The 18324-nt window shown below is 37.6% G+C and overlaps 1 protein-coding gene across 1 annotated transcript in view; it reads left to right on the forward strand.

Moving 5' to 3' along the window:
* Nucleotides 1–18324, forward strand: part of TRIP4 (thyroid hormone receptor interactor 4) — a 57436-nt gene that overhangs the window by 18045 nt on the left and 21067 nt on the right. The window contains 4 exon segments of the mRNA XM_038580706.1: nucleotides 3621–3747; nucleotides 7699–7886; nucleotides 11497–11621; nucleotides 13313–13404. Of these exon segments, the coding sequence (XP_038436634.1) occupies nucleotides 3621–3747; nucleotides 7699–7886; nucleotides 11497–11621; nucleotides 13313–13404 (532 nt within the window).

Consider the following 18324-nt stretch of genomic DNA (forward strand, 5'->3'; position numbering starts at 1 on the left):
TTCTTTAAAAATATTTATTTCAGAGAGAGAGAGCGTGCAAGCAGGTGGAGGGGCAGAGGGAAAGGAAAAGGGAGGGAGAGACTCTCAAGTAGACTCCCCACTGAGGGAGATATCTGACACAGTGCTTGATCCCAAGCCCCTGAGATCATGACCTAAGCCAAAATCAAGAGTCAGACACTTAACTAACTGAGCCACCCAGGCGCCCCTGAAACAGGTAGCATTTCTAAGTAATAAGGAAAATGTTAAATATATGATGGGATGATTGGATGCCATGTTGGAAAAAGCTACATTATATCTCTACTTCAAACCATACTCTGATAATAAGTTTGACTAAATAGTCAAATGTAAAAGAGACAAAAGGAATCAGAAAGAAATAAAGAAATGAAGGGGAATATAGGTATATAGTCTTGGTGTAAAAAAGCTCTTTCTAAGCAAGATACAAAACCCAGAAATCAAAAAGGCAAGATATTTTAAATAAAGTAAAAAAAACACTACCAAACTGAGAGAATACTATAAATGTTTTTAAGTCAAAAAGGGTCATCTATAGTATATAAAGATGTCCTGCAAATTGAAAGATACATACAAAATAATCCCGTAGAAAAATGAGCAAAGCCTAAGGACAATTTATAGGTGAGGAAATACAAATAGCCTATAGGTGTTTTTTTAAAATGCTCAACTAGTTATAAGGGAAATGCAAATTTTAAAACATAGTGTATCATTAAATTGGCTGAAGTAAAAAAAATGTGTATATAAAATATCGCATAATCTATGAGTATAGGAAAATGGATATGCTCTTTTACTGTGGATGGGACTAGTAAAATGGTACAGCCTCAAAGCAAAGTAATCCAAAAGTATGGATTTGGGGTGATTATGATGCATCAATGTAGGTTGATTAATTTTTATAAATGTAGCACTCAAGTGAGGAATGGTTGATAATGGAGGAAGCTATAGATGTATGAGGGACAAGGAATATATAAGAAATGTGTGAACCTTCTGTTCAGTTTTGCTATGAACTTAAAACTGCGCTAAAAAATAAAGTTTAGGGACACCTGGATGGCTCAGCGGTTTGGCTCCTGCCTTCGGCCCAGGGCGTGATCCTGGAGATCTGGGATTGAGTTCTGCATCGGGATCCCTGCATGGAGCCTGCTTCTCTCTCTGCCAATGTCTCTGCCTCTCTCTCTCTCTCTCTCTCTCTCTCTCTCTCTGTCTCTCATGAATAAATAAATAGAATCTTAAAAAATAAATAAATAATTTTTAAAAGTTTAATGAAAAAATTTCCATCATGGCCAATTTCACATTTCCAACATGAAGTCACTGAACATAGAGTTCAGAGATAGGGTATTGGTGCCAGCATAGCACTGAAAAGAAAGCACAGGATCTCACTGCTTTCTGTTTTGCAAATGGCATGGATCTCTCTCTCTCTCTCTCTCTCTCTCTCTCTCTTTCTCTCCCTCACCCCCTCTTTCTCTCTGTCTTCCTCCCAGCCCCTCCTCAAATACACACAACCAGATATTTGTAAGCGTAGTAATGCTTTCCACAAAGTCCAATCCTTGGTCTTCTCTTTCAGATCTGGCAAATCCATCATAGAATTTTCCGAAACAGAGGATATTCTCTCCATAAAAAAAATTCTACCATTAACTTCAAAATAATTGTTAGTTCTTACCTAGTACATACTTGATACATAGATATAAAGAAAAAAAATTATTTTTGGGTGATGGAATTTTTCATTTATCCCCATCAATTTTTATTTTCCAGTTATAAATTGCCTTTATTATAATAACTTTATTTTTATGTTCAATAACAAATGGTATAGCCTTTTATTTTTATTTATTTTTTATTTTTTATTTTATTTAAAGATTTTTATTTATCTATTCATGAGAGAGAGAGAGAGGCAGAGAGAGAAGCAGGCTCCATGCAGGGAGCCCGATGTGGGACTCAATCCCAGGTCTCCAGGATCACGCCCTGGGCTGAAGGTGGCGCTAAACTGCTGAACCACCTGGGCTACCCGGTATAGCCTTTTAGAAGTGAAATTGAACAGTATCTCAAATTGTATCTTAAATTATGCATATTTTTTGACTTGTGAGCTATAACCAGGTAGCAGAATGCTAGTTTCTTCAACTCTCTTTCAACATTAAAAAAAAAAAAAAATTGCCCATCTGACACATGAAAAATGGTATTTATTTCATCAAAATTTTTATTCACATTTTTTTGCTTTGGTTATATGCTAGTAATTCTGAATATTTTAAAAATGTATTGGTTAGCTATTTGTATTACTTCTTTTATAGATTCTAGAGTTGTAGATACACTTCCCATTAGTTATGTCTCAAATCTGTTTCCTTCCTTCAGATCCCACTATCCATCCCTCCATTTTATTTAGACTCACCTATTCCCTCAAAAATTCTTGTTATTCTTTTTTCTTTTTTCTTTAGCTTCATACCTGCGTTTCTGCTGTTTCCTTGGTTTGGAAATCTTTCCCCCAGTCTTTGCCTTTGAAATATCCTACCTACTTGATACAACAACTATATCATAGTAATAGCTACGTCTTTCCATGTTTTGTTCATCATCTTCATAGCTGTCTTAAACCTGCCATTTGGAGTCAGAGCTTCTTGAAGGCAAGACCATGTCCTCCACACCTTTTTTTTCTTAAGCTCCACATTGGGCTTATTGCAGGGCTTGAGCTCATGACTCTGAGACCAAAACCTGAGCTGGGGTTAAGAGTCTGATGCTTAAACGACTGAGCCACCGAGGTGCCCCTCCTCCACACTTTTAAGTCACCTTGCATGTAAGACGTTTCTAACAAATCTCTCTTTAATTCTGTTCAATTAAATTATATTTAAATGGCCTTTCCTACTGGTAAATGCTTTTCATTATGTTGTGCCTCACAATTACCATTATCCACAGACATTTGTCAAGCATCTGGCAGGGACTTGGAGTACAGCAGCAAGTAATATAGAATAAGATACGGTTCCTGCAAGACCTGTGAGCTCTTACCAACCAATGGGATTAGTTCTGTAGTCTTTAAATGAATAATCATTACATTCTTTTGTGAGTTTAGAGCCAAAATAAATAACAAACACTTTAGGCACAGGATGACATGGGCTATATTTAATGACTTTTTAAATAGTAGATGTTATAGGACTCCAGAGAAAGGTGTAAGCACTTTTGTGCTGGACCAATAGAGGGCCTCATTAGAATTTCTGGGCCTTGAAGCAAGGATAGAATCCAGGACAGCAAGGAGGAGTAGAAGGAGACTCCTGAGTGGGCAGAGTACTGAATGTGTTGAGTAAATAGGCTGCTACAGAATACTCTTCTGTGGGTCAGACTATTTCTAGGCAAGTTTTCTTATCTTGGCATTTTTAGTAATCTTGTTAAACAGATGGATGATTGTAGTATGCCCTACTTATTTTCTTAGTGTTCTGGAACTTTTACTAACTCATATCCCTTAGGGTTCTTGGAGTGAAGAGAAGGAAGTTGGTGGTGTGGAGTAGGGAAGGTCATCCATGGACCCTTCTTTGAATTTCAAATTTTATTACTGTTGAAATATTTTATGTTATGGTAAGTAAGGATATTCTGAGCATAGAACATTACCAGTTATTCCATCCTTTGATTTGTTATCACAGACTAGATGAGACAATACAGGCAATTGCCAATGGAACCTTGAACCAACCACTGACCAAACTGGATAGATCTTCTGACGAGCCTTTGGGAGTTCTGGTGAATCCCAACCTGTACCAGTCCCCTCCCCAGGTTAGTGGACCTTTGCTCTAACTGGTAATGAGAGGAGTTTGGGCCCAGATCCTTATCCTTTCAAGTGTGCCTGTTTCACAGGCTTTAGATACCAATCTGCTGTTTCAACACAACCACCAACCTTATTTTCTGGTCCCAGTTATTTTTCCAATTTTTGCAGCACTTCTAACAAGTTGACCTGTATTATCTTCTTTTCCTGAGAGGGTTTTTTTTTTTTTTTTTTTTTTTTAAGTAAGAAATTTAGACAATCCCATGGTCTTTTTGCTAATGGTCTTTTATAGAATATGGGTAGTCCCATATTAGACAATCCCATGGTCTTTTTGCTAATGGTCTTTTATAGAATATGGGTAGTCCCAGAGAATGGTATTTTAAATTGATACATTAACTCTTGTCATTCATTTCTCCATTGTACATTGAGTATCTACTATATGCAAGCATAGTAGTAAGTGATAAACTGTATACTACTTCTATCATCAAACAACTACTACACTAGCAGGGGAAAAGATTACATAAGCAGCCCTAATACTAATAAAGATATAAATAAGGTATGGTGGAAACCCAGAAGAAAGAAATGCTGCTTCTAGTTGAGGAGAATAAGAGAGGCTTTTCTAGGGAAGCTATATTCATTAAAAGTAAGTATTCAAGAAAATGGATGTTTGGGGATGGTGGGAAAAAAAACATTCCAAGCAGAATGAACTGTAAGAATAAAGAATGGGTACATGTAAGTATGGCCTGTATATTTATGGAAAAAGGAATTTAGACTGCTTAGATAATACTTATCAAAGGGATTATCCTAAGAAACAGCCTAATCACTAAAGAATTAAATGTTCAGCAAGTTTTCACATTTTTGTTTTGTAAGTAAATGTGAGCCATCAAAGGTTATTATGGAAAGAGATGCAATCAGAGCAGTGCTTTAGACAGCCTAACTGGAGATACTTATTCAGCACTGTATGCATGCCAGGCTCTTTGCTAGGTGCTAGGCAATTAAAAGTTGTAAAGGTCCAGGTCCTATCCTTAAGGACTTCAAATTTACTGAGAAGACATGTTTGAGTACAAGTAATTTCAATTCCTTAAGATAGTTGCATATAACACTATATGTTAATTATACTTCAATTTAAAAAGAGATAATTGCAATGATAGACACATGTTGTGCATAGAGTAGGACTTCAGAAAACAGTTCATAAATGCACTAGAGGAGTCACCAAAGAAATAGTGTTTGAGAGAAGATTTAAAGGATGAATAATAATTTCCAATGAGACAAATCTAAGGAGGGAATTCTAGGTAAAGGTACAAGATGTACAAAGGCTCAACAGCTTAGGAGTGTTGTAGGTTTGGTAGAACCAGAAGTAAATAAGTTTTGTTAGACGTTGAGATGAAAAAAAAGTTAAGATGGACTGGTAGGTATATTAGTTTCCCAAGGCAGCCATAACAAAGTATCACAATTAGTTGGTTGTGTTAAGACAAAAGAAATAATTCTTTCACAGTTCCATAAAACCAAAATCAAGATATTGGCAGGGCCACACTCCCTCTGAAGGCTCTACGGGAGAATACTTCTTTGCCTCTTTGAGCTTTTGGTGGCTCCAGGCATCCCTTGATTTGTAGCTGCATCATTATGATGTCTACCTCCATTTTCACATGGTCTTCTTCCCTGTATGTTTTTGTCTCTAGATATTCTTCACTTTTATAAGAGGAAGTCACTGGACTTGGGGTCCACCTAGCATGACCAGTCACTGGACTTGGGGTCCACCTAGCATGACCTTATCATAATCTGATGACATCTGCAAAGACTATTTCCAAATAAGGTCACTTTCACATGTCATGGGTAGACATAAATTTTAGAGGGGATGGTACTCAGCTGAGTACAGTAAGCCACATCTTGCCATGAAAGGCTTTAAGTCTCAGGCTAAGGAGTCTGGTTTTATTCCAGAGCAGGTGAAGAGAAGTCCTTGGAGAATTTTAGCAGAAGATTCACTTGACTTTATGCCTGTATAGAAAACATGTTGGAGAAGGGAGTAAGACTAGAAGCAAGTAAATTCCTGAGAAGGTTATTGCAGTAGTACAGTGGGGAGATGATGAGGGCCCAATTTAGTGTTGTAACACTAGTAGGGCAGCAGATAGTTATTTAAAGGCTAAAAATGTAGATGAAGAGACCAGTTAGTAGGCTTTATAATAATATTATTGAAAGATAAGAGATTAATTTAGGAAAGTGGCTCTGGGAATATAGAAACAGATAATATAAACTGGAACTATAGTAAAGAAAACAGAATATGTACCTCAGAATTGTTCAAATACCAAAACATTTATGAAATCACTTATTTCTCCTCTGTATTTGAATTAAGGACTTTTTTTTTTTTTTTAATTTATTCAGAGGCAGAGAGAGAGAGAGAGGCAGACAGAGAGGCAGAGACATAGGCAGAGGGAGAAGCAGGCTCCATGCAGGGAGCCCGATGTGGGACTCGATCCTGGGTCTCCAGGATCACACCCCAGGCTGCAGGCGGCGCTAAACCGCTGCGCCACCGGGGCTGCCCAAGTTAAGGACTTCTATACCTGGCTGCAGGCGGCGCTAAACCGCTGCGCCACCGGGGCTGCCCAAGTTAAGGACTTCTATACCTGTGTAGTGTTTAATGTATTCTGCTTTATGTTTTATTTTTTTTTAAGATTTATTTATTTATTTATTTATTTATTTATTTATTTATTTATTTATTTATTTATGATAGACATAGACAGAGAGAGAGGCAGAGACACAGGAGGAGGGAGAAGTAGGCTCCATGCCGGGAGCCTGACATGGGACTCGATCCTGGGACTCCAGGATTGCACCCTGGGCCAAAGGCAGGCGCTAAACCTCTGAGCCATCCAGGGATCCCCCCTGCTTTATGTTTTATATAGCTATTTATGTGTTTGTCTTCTCCTGGGATTATAAATTCCTTGAAAGAAAGAAATGTATTTTTTTTGTATTTTATATGCTTTTCACATAGTCAAATACTCAATAAATATATTTTTTAAGATATGATGCAGTTGATTAGAACCATAAATTTTTTATTACAGAAGGATTCTTAGAGATTAATTTAGTCCAACCCTCTCATTTTATAGTTGAGAAAACTGAAACTGTTAGAGGTTAAATGATTGCTTAGAGTCTCTAAACTACCACTCTAGTTGATTTTTTTTCTCCTATAAATTAACAAGTAAGTCAGTAATTAATACAACTGACTCCAAACTTCATCATCTTAATTAAGCCTTTTTTTTTTTTAAGCCTTTTGTTTTTGTTTTTGTTTTGTTTTTGTTTTTGGAGCATTCAGTCTTCTTGTTCTCAAGAAACCTTAACCTTTGTCAGTCTGTGACAGAACTACTGCCAGTTTCCTCTATTATCTCTGTCTTCTACTTTTCTCTTTATGTGATGGGAGCCCTGTTTCAGTAGTGCTCTGTCCTGTCTTTTTAAGGACCAGATTATTCATTTCAGGGCAAGAGAATATGTCACGCATCCAATAGAACTGCTGCCTGTGATGGTATCTGTTTGGCCTTATCATGATGCCAGCATGCGACACTGCCCCTAAACACATGAAAAGTGTGTGGACCAAAATGTTGAACCTTTGTTTGATGGAATTAATGTTTGGAAATTGCCCAATCCGACAGGGATCATTAATAAGTATAAAGTAGAAATAGTTACAGATGTTGTACTTTGTCTACTAGTTGTGTTGTTGCTGGAATTAAGAAGCTATGGAGATTTCAAAATTCTAATTATCTTTTAAGATGGGACCTTTGTTTTCATATCTACAACTCCAACTGAACTTTTACCTATTAGCTTTTTTGGCCTTGTTTCAAAGATGGAATAAACTTTAAGAAAATGTGCCCAACGTGATTTTTTCATTATTAGCATTCATCTCATTTTGCATATCTATCCCAGGTTCTTTCCTTGTCAGACAGAACTGTATGTTTGTTTGTTTTTTTCTGTAGTGGATAGACCAGACAGGTGCAGCCTCACAGAAGAAGACTTTCCATTCAGCGGGATCAGAACTAGAATTCAACTCCTATCGGCACCAGTTGCGAATCCAGGACCAAGAATTTCAGGAAGGCTTTGATGGTGGCTGGTGCCTCTCTATGCATCAGCCCTGGGCTTCTCTGCTTGTCAGAGGGATCAAAAGGTAAGGTGGAAATGAATCTTGGCAGTGGAAGATTCTACAGTGGTATAAGCTTGATTTAAAATTATGGATTGGGGAGGTGCCTGGGTGGCTCAGTTGATTAAGCCTCCAACTCTTGATTTTGGCTGAGGTCATGATCTCAGGGTTGAGGTCGATCCCCAAGTTGGGCTCTGCAATGGGCATGAAGCCTGCTAAAGATTCTCTTTCCCTCTCCTCTCTATCCTACTTACCCCACCTCTCTGTTTCTTTCTCTTAAAAAAAAATATACAGATTAGAATTCGTTTTCTTTAATCTGGTGATGATTTATAATATTCTTCACCACATAGAACTTTAAGCAATATAATCATGTATTGATTTGGTAGTGGTGTTTTTACTGAATAGCTTTAAAAAAAACTGAGGTTAGAAAAACTAAGGATCCTAGTCATAGAAAGAAGAAAAGAAAAGTGGTCTCTGCCTCTCTCTCTCTCTCTCTCTGTCTCTCATGAATAAATAAATAAAATCTTAAAAAAAGTAATAAAATCTTAAAAAAAAGGCGTATTAGTTTATTTATTTATTTTTAATTTTTATTTATTTATGATAGTCACAGAGAGAGAGAGAGAGAGGCAGAGACACAGGCAGAGGGAGAAGCAGGCTCCATGCACCGGGAGCCCGACGTGGAATTCGATCCTGGGTCTCCAGGATCGCGCCCTGGGCCAAAGGCAGGCGCGAAACCGCTGCGCCACCCAGGGATCCCCTGTATTAGTTTAAAGTATACAACATAATGGTTTGATATATATGTATATATTTTTTAAATGATTTCTCAATAAGTTAATACCTATTACCTCACATAGTTAGAAATTTTTTGTTTCTTGTCATGAGAACTTTTAAGATCTCCTTTTTTAGCAGCTTTTATTTATTTATTTAAACTTTATTTTTTTTTTTTAATTTATTCATGAGAGACACAGACAGAGAGAGAGGCAGAGGCACAGGCAGAGGGAGAAGCAGGCTCCATGCAGGGAGCCCAACATAGGACCTGATCCCGGGACTCCAGGATCACGCCCCAGACCAAAGGCAGTGCCAAACCCTTAAGGTAGCCACCCAGGTTATCCTCTTAGCAGCTTTTAAATGTACAATACAATATTGTTAACTATAGTCACCAGCTGTACATTACTTCCCTAGGACTTAATTATCTTATAACTGAAAGTTTTGACTATCTTCACCCATTTACCTCTGGCAACTACCAATTTGTTCTCTGTATCTATGAGTTTGGTTTTTTTTTTTTTTTTTTTTTGATTCCACATATAAGTGAGATCATACAGTATTTGTCTTTTTCTGTCTGATTTAGCACAATGCCCTCAAGTTCTATCTGTGTTGAAAATTAAATGACTGAATTTCCTTTTTATGACTAAATAATGTTACATTGAGCATATGTACCACATTTTCCTTTTCCATTCATCCATCAGTGAACATTTGATTGTTTCCATGTCTTGGCTATTGTAAATAATGCTGCAGTGAATGTGAGGGTGCAGATAGCTTTTTTTTTTTTTCCTTTCTATTTTGTCTATTAGAATTTACTATGCCTGGGGCACTTGGGTGGCTCAGTTGGTTAACTGTCTACCTTAGGCTTAGGTCATGATCCCAGGAGCTACATGTTAGGCTCCCTGCTAAGCACTTCTGCCTCTGCCACTCCCCCTTCTTGTCTCTCTCTCTCTCTCAAATAAAATCTTAAAAAAAAAAAAAAGGAAAAAGGAACTTACTATGCCTAGGCAGTGTCCTAACTCATAACAGTAATAATACCTTATATTTAAATAGATTTTTTTCAGTTTTAAAAGTAATAACCATGAAATATATCAGGCCAATGTTATTACAGTCTTGCACAATGAGCACTCTTAGGTAAGTAAAGATAAAATAGCTTTCTCTGAATTACAAAGCTAGTTTGTAGCAGAGATAGAACTAGAGTTCAAGTTTTCAGAGTGTTTTTCCCACTCTCACTGTGTAAACTTCATTCATTTTTCTTCTGAAAAAAATTTTTATTGGCATTTGGGATCAATCATTTCTACTTTGGTGTCATCATCATTAGCTGTGATTTCCTTTCTTCATTAAGGTCTGTTACTGTTACTATTTTTCTCCCCTCTTGAAGGTCAGGCCTTCTTGCTTTGGCTTGTTATTGTTTTATAGTTCATATGTGTAGTGCCTTTAGAACAAATGCATGTGAATCTGCTTCTGCTCCAGGGCAGCTAGACCTTCAGATGCCTGTTTTTCTCATTCAGTTTTCTGCAATTTAGTTATCTTTTCCATCTTCCAAAGTAGAAAACTAAACAGCTTGCCTTCTGCTGGGAGAATCAGAATGTTTACATTTCTCTCATCCTATTTTGGATCTGTGTTATTCAGATTTTGTTACTGAAAAGAACAGATGAGCAGCATCCAGCCCACAATCACTAATCCCACAGAAATAAAATGGATGGTTCTGCCACATTTGTGAGACCATTTTCCCAGTAACCCTTCAGGTTATTTGGTGTGGAGAAATGAAAGATAATGATTTATTCATTTATTGATTACCTGCTATGTGCCTGGCACTCTTTCAATTCATCTGTATTATAAAATGAAGGATATTAGAAAGTCCCTATTTCCCATTACAAGAATAGTATAATACGGGTATGTTATCAAGATGCTTTATTTCATTTGGTTGGGACTAAAAGAGGAACATCCTTTTTCTTTTCTTTTTCTCTTATTTTTGAGTATAGTTGACACAGGTGTACAGGTTAGTGATTTGAACAAGTTTATCCATTATTCTTTGCTCCCCACAAGTATAGCTACCATGTGTCCCATTATATTGCTACTATAGAATCATTGTATTCCTTATGTTCTGCTTTTTATTTCCATGACTTACTCATTCCATAACTGGAGTCCTGTATCTCCCTCTCTTCCTTCACTCATTTTGCCCATTCCCTCCTCCCCCAGGAACATCTTTTTGTAATCCTTAGAGAGTAATTAAATTCTCTTGAATGCATTGTTATTCCACTTACAGATTCTTTCAAACTAGTCAAGTTGTTTAATTATCTACAAAGAACATAATCCTTTATAAAATACTTAGCAAATATAAATGAATGTGGTTGCAATTTAAAGAGTGAAGATAATAAGCATTTTCATTTCCTTAAATTCTATTAAGTAATAATTATAAAAGTACTGTTCTTAGAGATTTGTGTGTTGGTGAGTTTTTTTCTCTTAGGTTAGAGAACAAGTAGCAAAGCTTCTAAGAAAAGGTTAGCCTTTGACTCAGAGAAGAGCAAGGAACAACTTAGATGCCTTGAAAATGTAAGATTTGGATGGTAGACGTCCCACAGCTTTTAGGCTAGTGAAAGAAGGCTTGTGAAAGATCCAACTCTGAGTTACAGCGATTGAGTAAAAAGTAGGACCTGAAAGAGATAAATTGTCTTTGTACTGATGAAGGAAATGCCAAAAACAGGGTACATACTCCAGTGAGGGATATTGTATGTTTTTCACACAAAATACCCCTCTTTGTGAGATATCTTCTATAGATCTCTTGGTTCAACTAGATGATTTGCTGTATTAAATGAGATTCTCTAGGATATTAGAATTTAGATCCTTCTACTAAATTTTTATTTGTTTTAAGGGTGGAGGGCAGAAACTGGTATACTCCTCATAGAGGACGACTCTGGATAGCAGCCACAGCCAAAAGACCCTCCCCTCAAGAAGTCTCAGAACTCCAGACTACATATAGGGTTCTTCGTGGGAAAGGTAACAGTCATATATTCGCCGTTCAGTATTATTTGATGGAGAGAAGTCATTGTCATTGATGTTCATCTTCTTTAATTTCCTTCTTCCTATGACTTCCTTTTTCCTGGGGGGTGATGAGAGGGACTTTCATCTATGTATATGTTTATTTGTTTAGTGGCAGATCATAGACAGCTATTCAAAGCATCAATTCATCAAAGAGTGCAAATAAAAATATCAGTTCCCAACACCAGAGATCAACCAACTAGTTTTAATTTTTTAATTTTTTTTAAAGTAGGCTCCACACCCATCATGGAGCCCAGTGTGGGGCTTGAATTCATGATCCTGAGATCAAGAGCTGAGCTGAGATCAAGAGTAGGACACCTAACTGACTTGAGCCAGTTTTCTTTTTTTTTTAAGATTTTATTTATTTATTCATGAGAGACACAGAGAGAGAGAGAGAGCCAGAGACATAGGCAGAGAGAGAACCAGGCTCCATGCAGGGAGCCCAGTGTGGGACTCGATCCTGGGACTCCAGGATCACGCCCTGGGCCAAAGTCAGGTGCCAAACCACTGAGCTACCCAGGTGTCCCGAGCCAGGTTTAATTTCATCTGAGGAGATTTTTTCTTTTCTTTTTTTCCCCTTAAATTGTGAGAACACAATGACTGCTATAAACCTAGGATCTTAACATTGGGAAGAACAATCACAATAAGAATTAAATTTTTAAGGAAGTAACCCAAATAGACATCTACTGTGGAATTTGGACAGGTCAGAGTTGGTTGACTTAAGCAGTGTATTTTGGGAATCTCCCCAACCACATCAAGTTTGGATTCAAAAACCACTTCTGACCCTTAGATTTCTTGTTTTTCTTCCTCTTATCTAACTTATATGGTTGTTTTGAAGGTAATATGAGAGGATAATTACAGAACTACCTTTAATAGTTTTTAGGAAACCAAAGTTTTTCGGAATCAAAAGTGCATGTTTCCTTAAAAGCACATTTTTCTTTTTTCTTTTTTTTTAAAGATTTTATTTATTTATTCATCAGAGACAGAGACAGAGACACAGGGAGAGGGAGGAGCAGGCTCCATGCAGGGAGCCCAACTTGGGACTTGGGACTTGATCCCGGGACTCCAGGACCATGCCCCGGGCCGAAGGCAGGCGCTAAACCGCTGAGCCACCCAGGGATCCCCGCATTTTCCTTTTGACTGATATGACTGGCTTGTTTTAAATTTGTGTTCTGTCATTTTTTTAACTCCCTATGTTCTGTCAGTCTTATATTTTTTAATACACTTTTTTGGTTTTTCTTTTCACACCTGTAGCTTGTTTCCACAACCATTATCATCACCAAATTCAAGGCTATTCTAGTTGAGTATAGATGGAATTGGTTTGTTTATTTTTATTTATTTATTTATTTTTTATTTTTTTTTTTATTTTTTTTTTTGAATTGGTTTGTTTAGAGTGAAGTGGGATCCTTGAACTTTGATGGTGTAAAGGTAATTTTTTTTATATAGTTTAGGATGTGGATAGTGGACTAAGCCGGCCATTCCCTAAATTTTTTGCTAAAATACAAAAAGTTGTACTAAATAAAAACTTCATTGTTTTCTATGTCTACAAATAGATAATAGAGAAAGTTATTTGTTTAGAATTGGAAACAAATTTGTGAGTTTGAGTCACAAAAGCAATTTATATGATCCTTCTGTTATTTTTGATTCAGATGTGGAATTTCCCAATGACTATCCATCAGGTTGTCTTCTGGGCTGTGTGGACCTCATTGACTGCTTGTCCCAGAAGCAGTTTAAGGATCAGGTGAGTAAAGAATAATTCTCTTGGACACAGTTGGTTTGCCACCATAGTTGACTCATAGATCCTTCAACACAGAATATTGTGGAGATAGTAAGATGTTAGCAACTGAATTTAGACATGTGAAGATAATCTTCTCATAGAGAGGTACTGGAGAGAGAAAATATCAGGACAGAAACAGAAAAACTAGTGATGTTTTGGTTTCTGATACATGTACATACCTGTATGACAAGCTGTTGTGCCAGTCAGGCTAAATGAGTACAGAGTCCTCATCCTTTCATAAAACTTTGCTGCTTTTGGTAAAGAAACCCTCCATTATCCCTTAAATTATTTCAGTTAGATGATGGGGAGGATAGGATTTGTTATTATTTTGGAATAGTTGGTACAGGCCAGAGAATTCATGATAGGCAAGTATATTTGAATTCTTATTGCCTGGACCGAGCCTATATACCATACATATATATAGGTATGTATTTTTTATTTATTTTGATCACTGAAGATTAAACTGACATAACTAGAGTTCATTTTTGAACAGCAGAGGGAGCCAAAGGACTTTAGCTTAATTTAGAGTCTTATGTTTAGACCCAAACCATCAGAAATCCAAAATGAGAAAGTCTATCCTTGAAGCATGAAGAGTCTTACCTAACAGTATGGTTTTCTTGTTCTTTGGACAGTTGCTTTATTATTTTTTTGTTGTTATTTATTTGTTATTTATTTATTTGATAGAAAAAGAGGGGGAGCACAAGCAAGGTGAGGCACAGGCAGGAGGAGAAGCAGGCTCCCTGCTGAGCAAGGAGCCCAACTCAGGGCTCATGATCTGAGCCAAAGGCAGTTGCTTAACTGATTGAGCAACCCAGGCACCCCTGAACAGTCGCTTTAGGCAACAACTGTGCCTAGGAAAATGTTGTTCAGTTTCATTTTTCGTAGTAAATTGTTTTCCAGATTTATTTACCTATTATTTTTTTTTATTTACCTATTATTATTGTTCTAAAAACTGTTCCTATCTATCTTACCTCTCTACCCTTTCCTCATAGATTTTAACCAGTAGTCACTATCCCTCTAGTTTTCTTTCATTTTCTTGTGGATTGTCTCCTCAGCCCTTCTCTGATTACTTTATTTTTATTTATTTATTTTTTTAAAAGATTTTATTCATTTATTCATGAGAGACACAGAGAGAGAGAGAGAGGCAGAGACACAGGCAAAGGGAGAAGCAGGCTCCATGCAGGGAGCCAGACGTGGGACTTGATCCCCGGTCTCCAGGATCAGGCCCTGGACCGAAGGTGGCGCTAAACCGCTGAGCCACCTGGGCTGCCCATTCTCTGATTACTTTATAGATATGAGTACAGCACAAGCTTTTTGGCATAAATTTGATGCCTAGTCTTTTGTTCTTCTCTTATTACCTGATCCAAACTAGGTAAGACCATAGACACGTGGAGGCCCTTTGTTTTCCAAACTTGTGCCAATGCCTATATGGTCTTTTGCCCATTTTTCCAGGATCTCTTTTGCTTTCCTCCTTTCCCTTTTTATTTTCAGTCTAGAAGTAAAAATTATAAAAATTCCTTACATTGGTATTCGGGATGCCTGGGTGGCTCAGCGATTGAGCATCTGCCTTTGGCTCAGAGCGTGATCCTGGAGTCTCCAGATCAGGTCCCACATCAGGCTCCCTGCATGGAGCCTGCTTCTCCCTTTGCCTATGTCTCTGCCTCTCTCTGTGTGTGTCTCTCATGAATAAATAAATAAAATCTAAAAAACAAAAAACATTGATATTGGCTTTATAGTTTCTTTTTTAAGATTTTGTTTATTTGAGGTAGAGAGCATGAGCCGGGGCAAGGGGCAGAGGAAGAGGGAGAATCAGGGATTTGAGCAGGGAGCCTGAAGTGGGAGTTGATCACAAGACCCTGAGATCATGATCTGAACTGAAGGCAGAAGCTTAACCAGCTGAGCCACCCCTGTGCTCCAGGCTTCATAGTTTTAAAGATTCTTACAGTCATTAATAGCTTAGTATGACTTAGTATGTTATTAATATATTTTCTACATAGTATATTTGCATTCTAAAAGGGAACTCAGGAGCATCTGGCAAGGTGAGTGGTGGGCTTTGGCAAGGGGCCTTCCTTTATTTTCTTGTCAATCAAGCAAATAAGGTCATCTGATATAAGGTCAAATGATTTCAATCACTAGACAGCAAGTCTTTCTGCCACAGGTTTGTGTAGAGAAGGGTAGGAAATTGTAATCCTAGTTTATCTACACGGTATGGCAAAGTTTATGGGAATTAGAAATCTAATTAACGAAACAAATCTTTTTGGTTTCTCACAGATACCTTTCTTTCAGGTCAGCATGATACTCCTCCTCAAGCTTAGAGTCTGTCTTGTATCCTGAGGATGCTGAGGGCAGCACATAGAAATGTAGGAATCCTCCCATATGTTCCCAGCTGGAGGTCCTGGCAACTCTCCTTATGAATTTCCCTGATGTGTGACATTAGAATATCCCAAAACACTGGAAGCCAGCAGGCTTTATCAAGCAGGAATCCCTTACCCATTTTCCCTGTGGTCAGCTTTTCTGGGGCTTTTCCCCACTATTTCTTTTCTGTGTTCGGGGGTTGCTCAGGAATATATTCAGAATTGGTATTAGACCTATTTGGGGATTATTTATTGGGTAAGGATCTTTAAAAAGTTGTAGCTTTGTTATTTGGCTACTTTTTAGAAAATGTCTCAAGCATCCTTGGTAATCTGCCTGTCTCTGAGCTAGGGTCCTATGATGTAAGAAATGTGATTACCTAGTCTATTTTACAAACCTTATTCTCATTTCTGTAAGAATGAGTTGAAAGTTTAGGAATAATAGCTCTAGACTAGCATTTCCCAAACTATTCCATACATGTGTTCTCTGGAGACATAAAAATGGGGGAGGTGATTCTAAATGACACATACATTTGGAAAATGTATTTGTATCAAATTAATGTGTTTATTTACTGCAGACTTTCTCAGAGCCCTTAATATGCTAGTGTGCATTGACTCTCTGATACATCTAGTGGATATAACATGCAGTGTTCCAAAAACTTTTAGACCATAAAATCCCCTCTTTCTACCCCATGCACACTACCTAGTTACATACTGCTGAATTGGTATCTTGCGGTATATACAGCTTGGAAAATGCTAGTCTACGTATGTTTGGTATTCTTTTATTCTCATAGGTCATCTCACTGAGGGCGAATCATCCGGGAAATGGCTTCTTGACTTGTGTCTTTTTTTTTTTTTTTTTTTTTTTTGCATCTTCACACTCATTTCTCATCACCCAGCTGAATTACTTTTCTTTGAAAACCAGTGTAGTTGTAATAATTTTTATTTCAACTGAAACTAATCTCCTATGTGACTTGGATTACATTTTATTTCTCCATCTTGTTCCTAACTTTTTCCTTCCCCAAAGAAACTCAGTAAATTACTTCCTGACCTCACATTCTTGGCCTTTCTTTGATAAGTTAAAATATACTAAGCCCTCACTATTTTTGGCATCGTGTGATCATTTATTCTCTTAAAAAAATACAAAACAGAAAAACTTTTATTAGTGGTTGTTTAAAATCAAGTACACTATACTCTGATTTTTAAAAATATGTGCTAAAAATGCTTTGCCCTGAGCCAAGAACTCATCTTCCTTTTATCTTCTAAGAATAGTATGGCTGGCATGGCTAATTTAGGCCAGGAAAAAAATCCCACTATACCCTCAGCCCTCCTGAGTAATGGCAGGGATTCAACCTAGACAAGCTAAGAATGATACAGAAAAGACTGTGGGCTCAACTCAAGACAGAAAGGTAGATGAGAGCCATCTAGTTACAACTTCTCCTGTATTCCCCTGGAAGGAGCCCATGCCGTTTGCCAGCATTTTATCTGCCAGCAGCAGATGTAAGCTCTCAAAAACAGCAGGGAGGATGTTGACTGCAACAATGCATCAAGGCTGTGGTTTGTAACCTCAATAGTAAGGCAGTTAAAACTTTTTTTTTTAAAGACATTTTGATTGCCAAATCCATAACCATTAGCAGCTGTGGTTTGAACAGTTCTCTAGACCTAACAAGTTTTCAAACAAAAAGTTGAGTTGGTGGCTTTTGTTTCTACTTGTCTGTGTTGTGTTGTGCTATTTATATCTCTGCCTTCAATAGAGAATCTGATTTGTCTGAAATCTCCAAGGTCATTGATTGTTCTGTTTCTTCTGACTAAATCCATTCCTCTCCTGCCAGCTTACTGACCCTTCAGTCTATTTGATCTTATGGCTTTTCTAAGAGCCAAGACCCTATCTTTAAAGAGCTATGCTGAAGCAGTTCTGCTGGGTGCCTATATATAATTGACATCGGCAATAGAATTGAAGTCTTCAGTGGGAAAGAGAGTAGTATTACTTATTCCTTCTTCTATAAGGGTATCTAAGTGATATGGATCTTCAGGAAGATTTGTAAAACTCATGTGTAGAAATCATCATTTTCTGTCACTAAAGTGTTGTCTGTAGGCCTGAGAGGTGAGCAATTAGAGAATGAAGTAATAGTATTCAAATCAGGCATTAGCCTTGAAAAATGCAGAGTCCCAAAATTTTCTTTTCTCCTCTTCTCTTCTCTTCTCTTCTCTTCTCTTCTCTTCTCTTCTCTTCTCTTCTCTTCTCTTCTCTTCTCTTCTCTTCTCTTCTCTTCTCTTCTCTTCTCCTCTCCTCCCCTCCCCTCCCCTCCCCTCCCCTCCCCTCCCCTCCCCTCCCCTCCCCTCCCCTCCCCTCTCCTCTCCTCTCCTCTCTTCTCTTCTCTATACCCAACGTGGGGCTTGAACTCATGACCCTGAGATCAAGAGTCACATTTTCTGCCAACTAAGCCAGCCAGGCATCCCTGGAAATTTTCTTTTAAAAAATGTGAAAATGCCCTTTCTGTTGTACTGAGAAAACCTGCATATTTATAGATCT

This window comes from Canis lupus, chromosome 30, assembly GCF_011100685.1.
Source record: "Canis lupus familiaris isolate Mischka breed German Shepherd chromosome 30, alternate assembly UU_Cfam_GSD_1.0, whole genome shotgun sequence".
Lineage (NCBI taxonomy): Eukaryota > Metazoa > Chordata > Mammalia > Carnivora > Canidae > Canis > Canis lupus.